General features: G+C 39.0%; 1 protein-coding gene across 8 annotated transcripts in view; it reads right to left on the bottom strand.

The window, feature by feature from the left end:
- Positions 1–214: 214 nt before the first annotated feature.
- Positions 215–16,780, bottom strand: part of Plekha1 (pleckstrin homology domain containing A1) — a 56,614-nt gene continuing 40,048 nt past the window's right edge. For 5 of the 8 annotated variants that reach the window (XM_041666207.1, XM_041666210.1, XM_041666208.1 and 2 more), the window contains 6 exons: positions 13,735–13,878; positions 11,222–11,290; positions 7,953–8,017; positions 7,378–7,441; positions 5,079–5,168; positions 215–2,785 (listed from right to left, as the gene is read on the bottom strand). In XM_041666207.1, the coding sequence (XP_041522141.1) occupies positions 2,471–2,785; positions 5,079–5,168; positions 7,378–7,441; positions 7,953–8,017; positions 11,222–11,290; positions 13,735–13,878 (747 nt within the window). In that variant the 3' untranslated portion in view covers positions 215–2,470. Of the gene's footprint in view, positions 2,786–3,912; positions 4,018–5,078; positions 5,169–7,377; positions 7,442–7,952; positions 8,018–11,221; positions 11,291–13,734; positions 13,879–16,780 lie in introns of those variants that run through there. The other 3 variants (XM_041666211.1, XM_041666212.1, XM_041666213.1) reach the window with 3 other exon arrangements.

The raw sequence follows: 16,780 nt of genomic DNA on the forward strand, positions 1-16,780 counted from the left end.
GACAGTTTCTCTGTTGTATCCCTGGCTGTCCTGGACTTGCTCTGTAGACTAGGCTGGGCTCTGCCTCCTGTGTGCTGGGATTAAAGGTCACCACCACCTGATGTGAAATTTCTTATTTGTTCAAAGGTAAGCAAATTAACTAACCAAAAACGGTTCTTACCAGTTCTACTGACTTGTTCATATGAGACCTGAACCAAACAAAATGAGAATGAAGTGAAAATGAATTCTGAGCAGTTTATTCTCAAGTCATTACAGTGTTCAACCAATCGGACATACAAAGAGAGCAGGTGTAACAGTAAACATCAGGAGGCACATTCCTGTTCTGAAAGGAGATACAATATACACACAGGAAAAAAATGCAGCAAACATTACGGTATTCAAAGTAACTGTTGACACTTCAGATGTGACATATTTACAAGAAGGTATGTTTTAAAATAATTAAATAATTTCCATTAGCTTACAAAAGAATTGAGATAAATATTAAGAAATTCTGACAACCACAAGAACATATTCCTATGCTTTTGAATAAGGGTAATTCTATAAAAAGTCCCAAAATAGAGCTAATATTTTGCCACCATGAAATATATCAAATTACCAACACCAAAATATGCTAAAATAAACGTGCACTGTGGAGGCTGTACCAAAGAAAACAGCGCCAGGCTCATCAATACTGCGAAGTATCTGTACACGATTCCTAGGTATGTTCATGAAAAAGGAACTTCCCAAAGAGCCTGGATAATGAACACAGCAGCAGAAGGGTGGTGACTGCTTAAAAACCTCATTGTCCTATGGTTTTCCAATGCAGTTGCAAAAAAGAAAACTACATAGAACTCTAACATATTAGCTTATGAATACAAAAGGTAAGTGGTATGTTCTTGTGCTGGACAACTAAATAACACATCTCGGCCCCTAGACCCCACACAGAAGCGATTTCTTCCTCCTTCTCCTCCTCCTCCTCCTCCAACAAGTAGTCTTAGAACATAAAAAGGCAAAACACTAACACCCATGTCACCAAAACAGAAGTATGTGGGACTGGGAATACTATAGAGCAGCAGCCTGGGGAAAGCAAACACTTAAGACTTTGCCACAAAACAGTACTTGCTCAAACCAGTCTATCACTCAACACCAGAAACTATGGGTTCTTTAGAGAGGTACTTCCATTTAGGATATCCCCACGATTAAATGCATACTCCAATTTATTTCAAGACATAAATATTGCACAGATAGTAGAACACCAACATTCTGGTGTCCCTGACATAAAAAGCTATCTTATTTAACATATCAAACTATGCTATTGAAATTAATTTATTCAAACATTTAAAGCCAATCATGTAGGACTTGAAGCACATCCTAAATGAGATGAGAAGACACAGGCACTTGAATATAGGTTATTAATGATGAAAAAGTAGAGGCCACAACAATTTCATGACTGAAGGCATTTATAACTTCACATATGAACCGAGAGGTCTTTCACTAATCCAAATTCAAAAATAAGATCTATTTACAAAAAAAAAAAAATCAGCTGGATGTTGTGGTACATGCCTTTAATTCCAGCACTCAGGAGGATCTCTGTGAGTTTTAGGCCAGCCTGGTCTACAGAACAAGTTCCAGAACAGCAAGGACTACATAGAGAAACTGTCTTGGGGAAAAAAATCAGATCTTCCCAAAATTTATGACGAAATAATTTTTACTGAAATAAAATACTGACAGGTGCGAATTCTAAGCTTTTCCAAACAAGTATCACACTGTGGAACACATCCTATAATCTGGGAGGCAGCAAAGGCAGGAGGATCACCACAAGTTCCAGGACAGACATGGATACAAAGAAACCCTGTCTCAAAAAAAAAAGTCCTCACCAAAAAGAAAAAAACCTTAGCCGTAGCTTAGCTCTAATCCCTCACCTCTGCTGCTCCACCCCCGTTCCCTCCTACCTGCACCAACAGTCTAATCAAATCTTCTATGCAAAATTTACCACTCACCTGATATCAAAAATGGTTAAAATTTCTATATAATCCACATTGCAATATAAATTTTGCAGCACCACAGACATCATGAGTTTAAGAATTTTTGTCTAGCAATGTCCCATTTGATAATGTTAACTGATAAGAATGTGTAAATGTTGAGTATTTCATAGGGAGTCATATTAGCATTTTAAATGACCAAATAATAAGAAATTTTAATGTTTTAAGTTGTTATTTAAAATTTCAAAGTCACTAGAAAAAAAAAGTCACACACACATTTTTACCACCCAAACACATAAAGCTTCAGACAGTTGATATGGAGACAGCTTTTTTCCTTCCTTTCTTAAAGAAATTACATTGACTTGGCCACTCCCTAGATTCTCAGTTTGCCAGTTTATAGAGTACACCCAAGAGACAACATAATATATGCACTGAAACCATCCATTCTCTATCATCTTTGGCTAGAACCCTCATGAAAGGACACTGAGGGATGAGTGGGGCAGGCAACCCTACACATCACTGACTGGCAGGCTGGCATCATCTAAGTCCACTGGCTCACCATCTTTTCCCTGAGGGCCATTTTTATTCTGAGGTCTAAGCAGAGCTTGTTCAGTCACTTTGGAAGCTGATTCTCTTGAAGAGACAGTCTGGACCTTGAAGTTCCCTGGCTTGATCTTGGCAAGAGATTCGTAAAATCCTCGCTTCTCCATGGTATAGCTTGAGACCAGAGAGTGGCTGCGAGAGGCTGCGGAATGTGAGGTGCCTGCTGCTGCCCCGGCAGGGCGGACAGTGTATTTGGATTCTGAAGGGCAGCCGGAATGCTCCTGGAAAGAGGAATGGTGGTCAGACACAGCTAATCACTGACAGTGAAGTTAGTCATTCACTCAGTGTGAGACTTGATTCTCTGAAAAACAAACAACACACACACGCACACACACAAAGCAGAAGCATGAGCCATGCAGCGTAAATGTGCAAGTTCCTTCCCAAAGCAATGCATTTTAAGGGTGAGTTCAAAGCAATGACAGCCAACAACCAATTCTACTAAGAAACTGATTCTGTCACCAAAGCTGAATTTGTCAGCTTATGGCACTTTGAAGGCCTAGCTAGCCTAAAATGAAATAGTGTTCCAACTGCAACGAATTGTGTTGAAAGAAGAGTCTACCAGTATTTAGGAATAATGGGGGTTATCCCAAGTCTTAAAAAAAAAAAAAGACAAAACACAAAAATGAAAGGCTATAGATTAATCAAGAATCAAGACTTTTCAGACATGATTTTGTTAGTAGTCTGATAACTTGGTTTTTTTTTTGCTTCTATTAATTTCACTGTAATTATGGCAGCTGATTTAACTGTTTATTTTGGTAAGTCACACATTCATATGGTTTAAGATTTTAAAAGTAAGAATGTGTACAACTGAATCACTTTTAAAACTGATGACGTAAGATCAGTCGTGAATACTGATTTTATTGTACTTCTAGTAACAAATCTGAAGACACTGGAGTGCTGGGCAGCTCCTGGAGTGCACTCTTTAGGATACTAGCTGCCTTGATAACAGCACCACAATCAGCAAACACTACAGGCTCCCATTATAAGGTAAACTTCACCAGAGCTATAAAATACCATGCAATTCTGGTGACAAAGTTTATCCAAGGTGGATGCGTGCAGAAGTTTGCCTGGATCAGAAAAAAGGCACATTTAAGTGTTGTATTAAAAAAAAATCTCAAAATACATAAAACATGGAAATCAAAACTCTTGCAGCAATTCAGTCAGTTAGTTACTGAAGCTCTGGAAGCTTCCATTAGTAGGGTTGCTTTTGTCTTTTTTTTACTATACATATTCAATCTGATGACTACAGTAAAATAGTTTGCGTTAGTGATGACAACTGCAAAAGGCAGTCCAGTTAACTCAACCTTCTATGATCAGTTGTAAGTAGGGAGCGTGTCCAGGCCCTCTACTAAGAAGGCACATTTGCATGAGAGCCCACATACGTGCTGCATTCACCAGCTCTTGATGTATACCTCTGTATACAAGGGTTCGACAGCCTTCTGGCCTGCCGCATCTGGAACACAGTGCAAAGCTAAGATTAGAGTTAACCTATATTGGGAGAGGAGGAAAAGAGAGAATTCTGCTGATAGTCACAGCTCAGTCCGATTTGCCCCACCACAAAGCACAGAACACAAACACCCTTCTCCAATTTTCCCTCTTCCCAACAGACATTGTTTTTGCAGAGAATCTCATACTTGATTGTTGAAAGAGTCACATAAAATGCAGGCAGTTACAAAACTAACACCCATGAAAGAGACTTCTTCAATATTCCTACAGGAATACTAGTATAATGATAAATGGTTAAGAAATGGGAAAATGGTTTACTATCTACTGATCTGTTATTATCACTACCAGGAAACTACTAAAAGACAGTATTACTACCAGGAAAAATAATGAAAGTACAGGATATCTAGGCTATGACACAGCACACCAGGACAACTGGCAACAGTGCTACTTTTAAGATATAATTTCTCAAAAGGGTTTGCATTTTCAGAACAGAAATGAATGGCCAAAGTATTCCCGACAAATTATTTCTTAGGATTCACTTGAACAAGATGAACAACAAATGTTTCTCTTGCTATGTTTGAACAGATCATTATGTTGTTCCAATGTAACTATCAAACTACAGCAAAAATAAACAAGCTTTTCTATCAACCTGCTAAAAATTTTAAATAACATGAAATAGAAAAAAAACTGAATGGGAACAAAAAAACTGTACTTAAGGCTCTAATTTGGTCAGTGGTATTCCAATACACTAAGGGGGAAAAAAATCTTAACTGAAAATTGGCAAGTAAGGGGAAATCAAGACATCACAAAACTGTTTTGCTAGAACTGGAAGAACAGAGGAAGAAGGGCTCTATTCTTTAGCTGCCCAGCTGTGCACTAACACAATGTGCAGAAAGTTATGTACATGACACTACAAGGAAGCTCTGAATTAGGGTGCATTATTTTTGCAAGTCCAATTGGTGTGAAAGTCAACATGCAAATAATCTCAACAAAATAGAAACCAAAGAATTAGGGGAGAGGAAGAAAACAACACCAAAGGATGCAGAGTCTCCCCAAGGAGAAACCTACAGAAGATGCTGATCTGCCAGGTCCCCGCTGTGCTACGATGGCGCCAGAGACTGCTTTAATCCAACTGTGCATTTCTTCAGGGCTATCAGCCTAAAGGAAATAAAAGGGATATCTCAGTGAAATTTCTCTCCAAATCACCTTCTATTTCCATATATTCCATGCCGTGGCAATAAAATGTCACCTGCAAACACATTCAAAGGCAATAATTTCTTTAAAAAGTTTTCAGAGCACTTTTGTTTATTTTTAATTATTTACTTTTGCTTTGTTTTTCAAGATAGATTTCTCTCTGTAGCCTTGGATGTTATAAACTCTCTCATTGTAGACAAGGCTGGCCTTGAACTCAAGAGATCCACCTGCTTCTGCCTCCCAACTGCTGGGATTAAAGGTGTGCGCCAACGTGCCTGGCTTCAAAACTCTTTTCAAAAAGGTTCAGAGTGTGTGTGTGTGTGTGTGTGTGTGTGTGTGTGTGTGTGTGGTGTGGGGTTCAGTAAACTCATGAATCATTGGTCCAGCTGTCCCCAGCTACAAGAGGGCATTGGACCCCACTGGAGTTGTAGTTTACAGGCTGTTGTGAGCCACCCAATGTGGATTCTAGGAACAAAACTTGGTCCTCTGGAAGAGCAGCAAGTTCTCTTAACCTCTGAGCCATCTTTCCAACCCCTGAAAGCACTTTTTGTGTGAGAATGTGTTATTGGGAACAAACCAAGGCCCTCACACATTCAAGGAAAACACTTGGCCACTGAGCCTTTATTTCAAAATTTGTGTTTTAGTTTTGACACAGCTCATACTAAATTGCTCAGGCTGGTCTTCACTTCATTCTTCATCAAAGTTGCCCTTGAACGTCCTGCTTCAGCCTTTTGAGAGTTTGGTTACAGGCATATGCCACCAAACCCGGATCTAGAAGCACTGTTATTAACCCAGGTTTTTCTGAGCAAGGTACTATATTGAGACATAGGACAGCCACTACATGTTTTAAACCCAGACACATAAAATGGTCAATAATGAATGTTTTTGAAAAGGAAATAAGAGGAAATAACAAAGAAAGTTCCTATTTTGCTGTCAAATGCTACAGTCTGAACTTGGTACACGTATATGCTGAAACTTTAAAAGTCATTCTGGCACCATTTTACATATTAATTTTAGAAACAATTTTTTTTTTTTTTTTGAGACAGGGTTTCCCAGTCAGTCCTGGAACTTGCTCTGTAGCCCATGCTGGCCTTGAACTCATAGAGATATACCCGCCTCTGCCTCCTAAGTGCCAGGATTAAAAGCATATACCACCACACCTGGCTATAGTCCCTTTTCTTGATAAAGACTGGCTAGTCTAAATCTAAATATTCTAAGATCAGAATGCTCAGGGTGGCATGGCCACAGCATAGGCTTTCACTCAGTGCAAGTAAGAGCATCATGATCAAAATCAATGTGACAAGACAGAAAGACTGTTCTGGTGGTTAAATCTGACCTAGAACAGCCTAAAAAATCAGAAATTTAGGTCAAACTTTAAATACAGATGTTCCCATCATCATACTTTCACAGTAAATGTATGAAAACTCTAAATAAATGTGTAGTCACAAAAGATCAGAACTTGAGAAACAGCCACACATGGAGTGAGAAGTGTAATTCTAAAATGTTTGCATAGATGGCTTTTTGTTTGTCTGATTGATTTTTGAGACAGGAGCTCACTACACAGCCCTGGCTGGCCACAGATTCACCAGGATCCACCGGCCTCTGCCTCCTGAATGCCTTGAACTGTGATTAAAGGCAAGAGCCACCAGACTTAGTTATTGCCAAATAACTTTTAATGACACAGGAAAAATGACAAAATAGGAAAACAAGCAAGATTTTATACATTTACTATATGGCCTTGCCTGCTGTAAGAATCAGTGCTTAGATGTGGAAGTATGTGTATTTTATAATATCATTTTCTTAACTTTTCTGCAATAAGCAATGAGCCAAAACAAATGCTCTTTCCAATAATTTCATTTATATACTTGAGGCTTTTAAAGTTAAAAAAAAAATATTAAAAACACAGAAAGAAAATACACTTGAAGGCACACTGCTAAAATATAAACAAAACAGCACTTCCTTTCTTCCAAATGTGACTTTGATCGATATCACTAATTCATAACACAATAACCCCCATTTCTAAATATATACCCCACCACCAACCACCACCTGACACCTTTCAATAAGCTGGTAAATTACACTTGTCAAAACAGACAAGGTTTATCTATATTTATTTCACCTATGAATGTTATTAACTGCTTGTAAGACAATCTATAGTCTCCAAGTGTCTTACCTGCACATAAAAAGTTCGAGACGTCGTTACAATTTCAAACAGGTTGTCCCTCATCATTATGTCACTGTTATGAAAAACAATCATCCAGTTGCATGAAAATCAGTTTTGACAGTTTCTCCTTCAGCTGTTTACTAGATACCAAATATGTGTCATTAAATGTTTAGAGAGAAAACACTAACTTAACAAAGCCATATTATCTTTTCTCAGTTTTGATTACAATTCATTTAGAGAAGAATCATAAAGCAACTTTAGAGTCTAAGTGCTTACAGTTTATTCAATTCAGCATGGTACAGCTGGTGCAGCTCCTTGTGACAACCTGTTCTCTGCACCTTTGAAAGACTAAAAATGATTTCTCATTTTTCCTTTGCATTAATGAGCTACTTCTGAAATGTCATTTATAAATGAGTAATTTGTAGTTCTCAAATAAAAGATCGCAATACCTTACAGTTAAAAAACAAAACTGCAGCATATCTCAACCAGTTTAAAATTCTCGCAGTGAGAAGCACACGCTGTAAGTTGAAACAGGGGAGGCGTTGGTCTTCAAACTGCCGTGCCAGCGCCAGGCAGCCCCTTACCTTTGCTTACACTCTTGGACTTTATGAACTTCTTTAAGTGGTATTACCCGCAGAGGTTCCTTTTCCTGGCAAAAAAGCAAAGAGACACAGGACATTTCAAGTCAATCTCAGACACAACTGCACCTTCTGAAACCCGCAGCAGCAGGACAGCTCTATGGCCTTACACACACAGCTGTTTCAGTCTCTAGTCTCAATGACAGTTGCTAAGCAGCAGACTTGGTCATGGTGGACCATGAGGACCAGTAAGTGCTCTATTTCCTCTTTTGGAATGCCATCTTGACATCAACAGCACCGTGCAGCAAGCCTAGCTTTGTTATAAGCCTGTGCACATGTGTCTGAATACACACTTAGGGAGTGCCTGCAGGTAAGGTAAAGACATGGTGTATCTATACTACTGGGTACTTGCATTTAACTTCTAAAACAGAGTTTCCATGATCATGGCACAGTTATGAAGCTCGGACCTCGGCATCTTTGCAGTATGACCACAATCCACAGGCCACATTCTGATCTTACAAGTTATCCCATGGGTGTCCGTCATGGCAGAAGACAAGCTGACATATTTTCTGTCCAAGATTCAGAGTCTATGGCAGACTTGCTTCACTGTCCCTTCTCTTCGTCTCCTTTACTTCAGAGCAGTTACTTCTTTGGTCTTCTGTGATCTTGCAGAGCTGTAAATCGCCCACTTATTTCACAGACTGTGTCCCAGTCTGGGTCTGTCTGATGTTTATTCATTCTGATGCGTAGGCCACAAGCTTCTAGAAGGAAACCACAGCACTGACTACTTCTCAGCCATCCCTACCAGGAGGTGCACGGCGTGGACTTGAGCAGCTGCTGGTACATGACTCATATTGGTCACCACTGAGACATCTGGAGCCTATGCAGTACTCGATTTTCCAACAAGATTTCCCCACCAGTTTTACCAAATATTGAGGATTCTTACCTGAAATCATTAATGACATAACTGCCTGCCAAATGGTGATTTTTTTCTAATATCACTCACATACATATCAACCTGGAATTTAAAGAAACACTATTTTCTCTGGGAAGATCTGTGATCTTTCTCAGCCACAGCCTCGTGATTAATGAGCACTATCAGTGCAGTGAACATCTGTATTTCCCTGATCCTGAGCGACACTGAATACTGTTACACAGTAGTGCTAAGGCTCTAACCCCAAGGCCTCGGATACACTGGGTATACATGCTACCATTTAGCTCCACACTCAGCTCAATTTCTTTCTAAATGAGTCGTTTGTATTTTCTGTTTCTTTCCATACCAGATATTTTCCCTCAATTTTCTGTCTCTCTGAACCATGAGACAACCACAACTTTACAAAAAGACTAAGAACAGGGCCACTTCAAGCTGAGCCGCTGCTCTAGTCCTCACGTTATGGGCATCGCAGTCAGCAAGTGGACTCCACTTTGTCTTACAAGGTAAGAATGCTCACTCGCTGTCTCTCTTTTCCTTTAGGATGAAGAGTTCTCACTCCTGTAGAATGAGGACTGTAGAATCCTGCAGATCACAACAGTTACTTTATTTTGTAGATTGTCCCCTCCCTCGGATGTGGCTACTGTCACCTGGTGACTAAACTCAGACTATACACCTTCAACAGGAGCAGCACAAAACTGATGCTGTGTTTTTTTCAGGCTATCCTGTCAGGTGATAAGTGGTTTCAACATCTTCACCACCAATGAAGTTCACTGAACCTGGTTGTCTGATGGAAGTGGTGTCTGCCAGCCTTCACTGTACAGCTGCTCTCTTCCCTCTGGGCTCAGTGTTTATTTCACAGACTGATCTCTCTCCTATTTAGGCATCTTGTCCCTCACTGTAATTACATGAACTCAGTCACCACCCAATCATTGAGTCATATGGATATATGGGCTGTAATATATTATAATCATTATGTATTCTGATACTCTAACTGTCCATAATCTGGTGAGGGGATTGTTTGTAAAGTAGTTTCTGGGTGATTATCATTTTCTCAGCATGTCCTTGCTTTCTGACCTAAGATATTCCAGGCTCATCCTGCATTTATTTTTCTTGCCCAGGTATAGAATCTGCTATTTCTCCATGGAGTCCAGGATTCTTTCAGGGGGAAGGTACACTCATATGCACTCACATGAGGATATAATACTTGTCTGGGACTATGTTTGTTGAGTTATAGCAAGAATCCATGATTTTATACCAAGAACCTTGGTTACTAGGTTTTTATTATCCTTCATATATTTCCTCATTTTATCAACAAGTATTGTATGACCATTCTCATCTCTGTCACTATCCACGTCCTGTGCATTCCGTCCTCTCTGCCTCCTCATCACATGTGGGCTCTGACTGTCTACGCCAGCTTATACAGACTGCTTCTGCCATTTTACCCCAAAACAGTTTCCTAAAAGAACTGACACTTAAGACAAATCTTAAAATATTCCTAATATAGCAGCTACTGTCCATGAACAACTATAAATTTAAATTACTAAAATGAAGTAAAATTAGTTTTAATTTTAAAATGAAATAAATTCAGCTCCTTATACACTGTTTATCACCAGCACTCAAAAGTCACATGTATCCTGCACAGAACAACATAGGTAGGGAACATATCTCAGGACAGAAAGTCACATGTATCCTGCACAGAACAACACAGGTAGGGAACATATCTCAGGACAGAAAGTTCAACTGGACAGTGTTGTTTTAATGCCTTCATTCAAATACAGCAAGGAGTATACAACAGTCCCACACTTTTGAAGAAGAGGCAGAGAATTTCATTAATTTATGCAATAATCTACTGAAAGATTTAGGCTACATGACTTCTTAAATAGTACATTACTCAAATAGAGGGAGGAAGGCTCAATCTTTGATTCTGCCTTTAAAACACGACAAAAATATCTCAAATGAAACAACCTAAGAGCTGATCTGAAACAGGCAAAGAAAGGGATAAGAAAAAGAAGGACAGGGAAGGCAGACATGCAGAGGGCTAAATGCTTCTTTTAGAGGATTCCTTTTACCACCTCTTCCAATCCTCTGACAGAGATTTACAACTAGGGGGCTGACAATTTTAGATCCATCAAAATGTAATGTTTCCTTGAAGATATGGCAGTTTTATTTAAAACACGTTAAAGAAAAATGTGACTAACCAAATGCACTACAACCAAGCAGACTGAAATACAGATGCCCTCAGAACCAGAACATTTGAAAATCAAAACAGCATACAAGCATACACTCACTACAGTGTAACTTGCCAAGCATTTGAAAGCATATTTATGAAGTAACTACATACCAGTTCAGATTTGAAGTAGCCTATTGTATTTTCATCCAATTGAAAATATCTTCTTTTCCAGTTCTTCATCTACCAGAGAAGACACAGACATAGGCTTCAAAGAATGTCCAATGTTAATCACCCCTAATCGTACCAGTAAGAACCCACAATCAGAAACACTAAGCACACAGAAACAACAGACTTCCCCCAAGGGAGGTGATAATTGGCACCTCTTCCTGCTAAACAGCCCCTGAATGGTGGTCTCAGCCTTGGGCAGCTCACTCAAGAGTTTATGAATGACTCTGGCATTTCAAATATTTTAAAAATTTATTTCTTTTTATTTTATGTGCATTGGTGTTTTTGTTGGCATGTATGTGTAAGGATGCCAGATCCCCTGGAACTGGAGTTATAGACAGTTGTGAGCTCCCATGTGGGTGCTGAGAACTGAGCTCAGGTCCTCTGGAAGAGTAGTAAGTGTTCTTAACTGCTGAGCCAACTTTCCAGCCCCTCAGATTTTCAAAATACTTATTTATTTTATATGTATGAGTACTCTATCTGCATGTATAACTTTATGCCGAAGAGGGCATCAGATGCCACTATAGATGATTGTGATCCACCATGTGGATGCTGGGAATTGAACTCGGGACTTCTGGAAGAGCAGTCAGTGCTCTTAATTACTGAGCCATCTCCCCAGCACGATCACTAACAGTAGAAAAGAAAAAAAGTACTCCCTTCATTTCTTGCCAGCCCAGCCTACAAGATAAAGATCAGCATGGGAAATGTCATTAACTCATCAGGTTTCTCTATCTATAACATGCATTTCAAGTATTTCATACATAACAGGTCAGCAATAAATACAAAGCAGAACAAAACCATACAGAAAATGTTTAGTACACTTTCACATGAATATTTCTGTCAATTTTTTTAGTACCTGAAATTATCTGTAAATAGTGTTGGAGAGATGGCTCAACAGTTAGAATGCTTTTCCAAAAGACCCAGGTCCAATTCCTAACACCCACACAGCAGCTCATAACTGTCTCTAAGTCCAGTCCCAGGGGATCCTACACCCTCTTCTGGCCTCCTCTAGCACTGCATACACATGGTATGCAGATGGACATTCAAGTAAACACATATACACATAAAATAAAATAGATTAAAAAAATTAAGGAAAAAAATGTGCAAATTTTTCTTGTCCTGAGAGTCTCAAGATTTAGTTCACACAGAATAAATAAACTAATAAAACAAAACAAACATCAGCTGAATTGTGGTAGCATAGCACACCTTTAATCCCAGAATCTGGAGGTATTGAGAGGCAGATCTCTGAGTTCAAGGCCAGCAGCCTGGTCTACAGAGAGTTCCAGGACAGCCAGGGTTACACAGAGAAACCCAGTCTCAAAAAAATCAAAACAAACAAATAAAACCAAACAAAAAACGCCCAAGATTTTGCTATATAGTCCAAGCTAACCTAGAACTTTCTTTCCTTCCCTCTTCAGTTTCCCAAATGCTAGGATTTTATGTGTGAATCACAGCACCTGGCAGAAAAGTATCTGGAGCCTTAGAATACCAGTAGATATGTTTATTTTATAGAAATTTCCTCCCACACCGGGCAATGGTGATGCACACCTTTAATCCCAGCACTCAGGAGGCAGAGACAGGGAGATCTCCGTAAATTTGAGGCCAACCTGGTCTGCCAGAGCGAGTTTCAGGACAGGCTCCAAAGCTATGGAGAAACCCTGTCTCGAAAAACCAAACAAACAAACAAAACAAAAAGAAAGAAAGAAATTTCCTCCCATGACGCTGATTATGGGGACAACCTATACTCACCTGTGATGCTTCTTTAGCACCTGGAATTGTGCGAAAAGCTACATCTCTCATTTATCCCTTTCAAAAACCACAGACCATAGGTTTTATAAAAATAGCTTTCTCACATAAAATAAAACTGGAAGTCTGGGAGATTAAGTAGCCCAACCTCAGAGCTGTCTGCTAACAGCCACTCCTGGTACTTCCGCTTCTCCTGAGGCTCTATACTTGACCATCTCTGATGATGTAGGAAATCAACAAACTTTCTGGGGGTTAAGATGGCTCAGCAGGTAAAGTCACTTGCCTAAATTTAAGCCTTGGAATCCAAGTGAAGGTGGAAGACCAGAACTGATAAAGTTGTCTTCTGCTCTCAAAGCATAAAACACTGCACTCATGCTCCCCTCCCTCCCTCATATATGCACACACATACACAAACTAAAGTTTTTGAAAATAAAAAACAAACAAGAAATACTTTCTATCACAAACCTAAACTTGGGAAAGCTCACTTACACTAAATATAGGAGAAAATAAGCATTAACTTACCCAGCAGTGTAAAGACCAAGGAAATAACTGTGATGTATGATAAACATGGAGCAACCCCTTTCTACCCTTCCTAGCAACAGACTGCTCTGCACTCCGGGCCTTTCAAACATAAAGCACACAGCTTGATTTTAACTTGCAAGCTTGCTGGCACATGACCTCCCCAACGTCACAGGTATGGTTAAGCTACTCACCACTGCCCCTTGCTTCACACAATATCCAGCTTTGATAACTGCACTGTCTGGAGGTGGCTTAGGAGTAAAGTAAGGAAGATGGCTTTGGGACCGTTTCAAATTGTTTCTGTCAATAATTTCACCACATTCATTTACTTCTTCTTTCTAAAATGAAGCCAAAGAAATTATTTTCTTGCTTTAAAACATACTTTAATTTAATGTTATCTTAGAAAATCTTAAAATCGGTGACACTCAATCACAACTTTCTTGATCAAACCACAAACATCCACTTTTATTGTTTTGCAAACTCCTGACTTCAGGTTTTTCTTGGGGTGGGCTTTTTTATATGGAAATCATTTAAACAGATCTATGGGAAGTTACAATAAATATAAAAAGCAGCAGAGGTCTTATATACCCTTTAACCAAATTCTTTCCACAGAGGAAGTATGTATTTCTAAAGTAGATTACCCAAACCAAGCATCCATAAGCTTTATTCATAAGCTTTATTATAAGTATCCATGTAGAGGTCTTTTTTTAAAAAATATTTATTTATTTATTATGTATACAATATTCTGTCTCTATGCCTGAAGGGCAGACCTCTTTACAGATGGTTGTGAGCCACCATGTGGTTGCTGGGAATTGAACTCAGGACCTTTGGAAGAGCAGGCAATGCTCTTAACCACTGAGCCATCTCTCCAGCCCCCCATGTAGAGGTCTTTGTGTGAGCATAATTACCCACTTCTTTAGGATAAACGCCGGAGAATACATACTAGCCTAGAGAGCAACTGCAAGTTTATTTATAAAAGGATGACAACAAGAAAACCACACCAAATTGTTTCTTCAGAGTGACTGAACTGTTTTATTTACACCTCCACCAGCAATGGATGAAAGGCCCAAGCATCTTTGCTTAGGTATAATATTTCACTAGGTTCTTAATTCAATTTCTTTTCTAATGGCTACATATAGTGGCAATCTATCTTTCCTAGTGCCTATTAATACATATATCATTTTTTGGTGAAATGTTTGTTTATGAATTTCATCTACTTTTAAGGAATTTTTGGTTGGTTAATTATTGGGTTTTGAGAGTTCTTTCTGTAGATAAAAGTCCTTGGTTGAATAGGTAGGTATCTTGTAGACTTTTCTTCTAATCTTTTTTTTTTTTTTTAAATTGGAGAAATAGTTTCTATGTAGCCCTGGCTAACTTACTTACTCTATAGACCAGGCTGGCCTCAAACTCAGAGACCTGCTTCCGCCTCCCAAGGGCTGGGATTAAAAAAAGTGTATACAACCACCTGGCTGGCTAGTTTATCTTTTCTATTCATCCTCTGATCAGGGTCTTTCACAAAACATGCATTTGAAATACTGATGATGTGCAATTATTAGTCTTCTCCTTTTACAGATAATGGGCTTCACGTCAACTCTAAAAGCTCTTTGCCTAATCCTTGACCTGCAGTTTTTCCCAAGCTCACTCCTGGAAGTGCTATAGGGTTTTTTGTTTTGTTTTGTGTGTGTGTGTGTGTGTGTGTGTGCTATTGTTTTATGAGTTTTTAATTTAAATTAATTACTTTTTTAAAGATTTATTTATTTATTATGTATACAACATTCTGCCTCCATGTATGCCTGCACGTCAGAAGAGGGTGCCAGATCTCATTACAGATGGTTGTGAGCCACTACGTGGTTGCTGGGAATTGAACTCAGGACCTCTGGAAGAGCAGCCAGTGCTCTTAACCACTGAACTATCTCTCCAGCCCCTGTCTTATGTTTTAAAGTTCAGTGTTGACAAATCCTTAACCATACCCAAGACTTCCTGATTATTTACAACATCCACAAACTACAACACCACAAATAAATCAGTCACATATTTAAAACTCAAAAGAACAATTAAGTCTGAACTGTCAGGCTTATGAGGTATTTTCAACCCGTTCTACATTTAAAATACTTAATAATTAGCCAATAGATTCTGAATAAATTAACTATCCAAATGAGATTTAGTTAACATTTTCTTGATTCTATGGTGTGAGAGGTCCTTCTGTCTATGTGTTGCTCTTACTGGTTAATGAATAAAGAAACTGCCTTGGCTTGTTGCTAGGTCAGAACTTAGGTAAGCAGGGAAAATTGGACTGAATGCTGGGGGAAAGAAGGTAGAGTCAGGAAGATGCCATGGAGCCACCGGAGATAGCCATGCTGAAACTTTGCTGGTAGGCCCCGACCTCGTGGTAATACTCAGATTAATGGAGATATGTTAAATTAAAATGTAAGAACTAGCCAATAAAAAGTTAGAGCTAATGGGCCAAGCAGTGTTTTAAATAATACAGTTTTGTATGATTATTTCAGGGCCCAGCTAGCTGGGACTAACAAGTGGGACCACCTCCTACAATTCTATATTGTCTAAATGTTACTTTGTATTTTTGTTTATTAAGACAGGGTTTCTTTGTGTAGCCCTGGCTATCCTAGAACTCACTCTTTAGACCAGGCTAGCCTGGAACTCACAGAAATCCACCTGCCTCTGCTTCCCGAGCATTAAAGGAACTAGCACAGGGATTAAAGACAATGGGGCACCACCAATGCCTTCACTACTTTGTAATTTTAAATTCTGCATTACAATAAAACAGTAGCATCATTTTAAATCTTTTAAAAATGCCATCTTCTATAGAATCTATTCTACAATAGCCACACAAACTGCAATAGTATCTTAACAAACTTATCCAACAGCCAACACCAGTCAGCATGAAAGTCCAGCCCAGCTAGTCATCAATCACAAGTTTAGCGAGCTAAAATCATTACTTTTAGAAAAAGCAACACCACACACACACCTTTCTCCCTAATGTTTTTTAATTCAACTTTGAACAGCAACAAAAGTAACTGTAAACTCCCCCTAGAGCAGAGATTGGTATTGTTAAATATCCTTTACAAAGCACAGAAAAGGATATTCAAGTTAGTTTATTGATGTTATAAGATTTCTTCCTACTAATCACACTCACTTGGCACAAGGCTTGAAAAAATATGGTATCTGTTAAAATTTTGAAAGTCTATGCCGTGTGGTGGTGGTGGTGCACTCCTTTAATCC

This window comes from Microtus oregoni, unplaced genomic scaffold (genome assembly GCF_018167655.1).
Source record: "Microtus oregoni isolate MIOR12 unplaced genomic scaffold, Mior012 000016F_ref0000370, whole genome shotgun sequence".
Lineage (NCBI taxonomy): Eukaryota > Metazoa > Chordata > Mammalia > Rodentia > Cricetidae > Microtus > Microtus oregoni.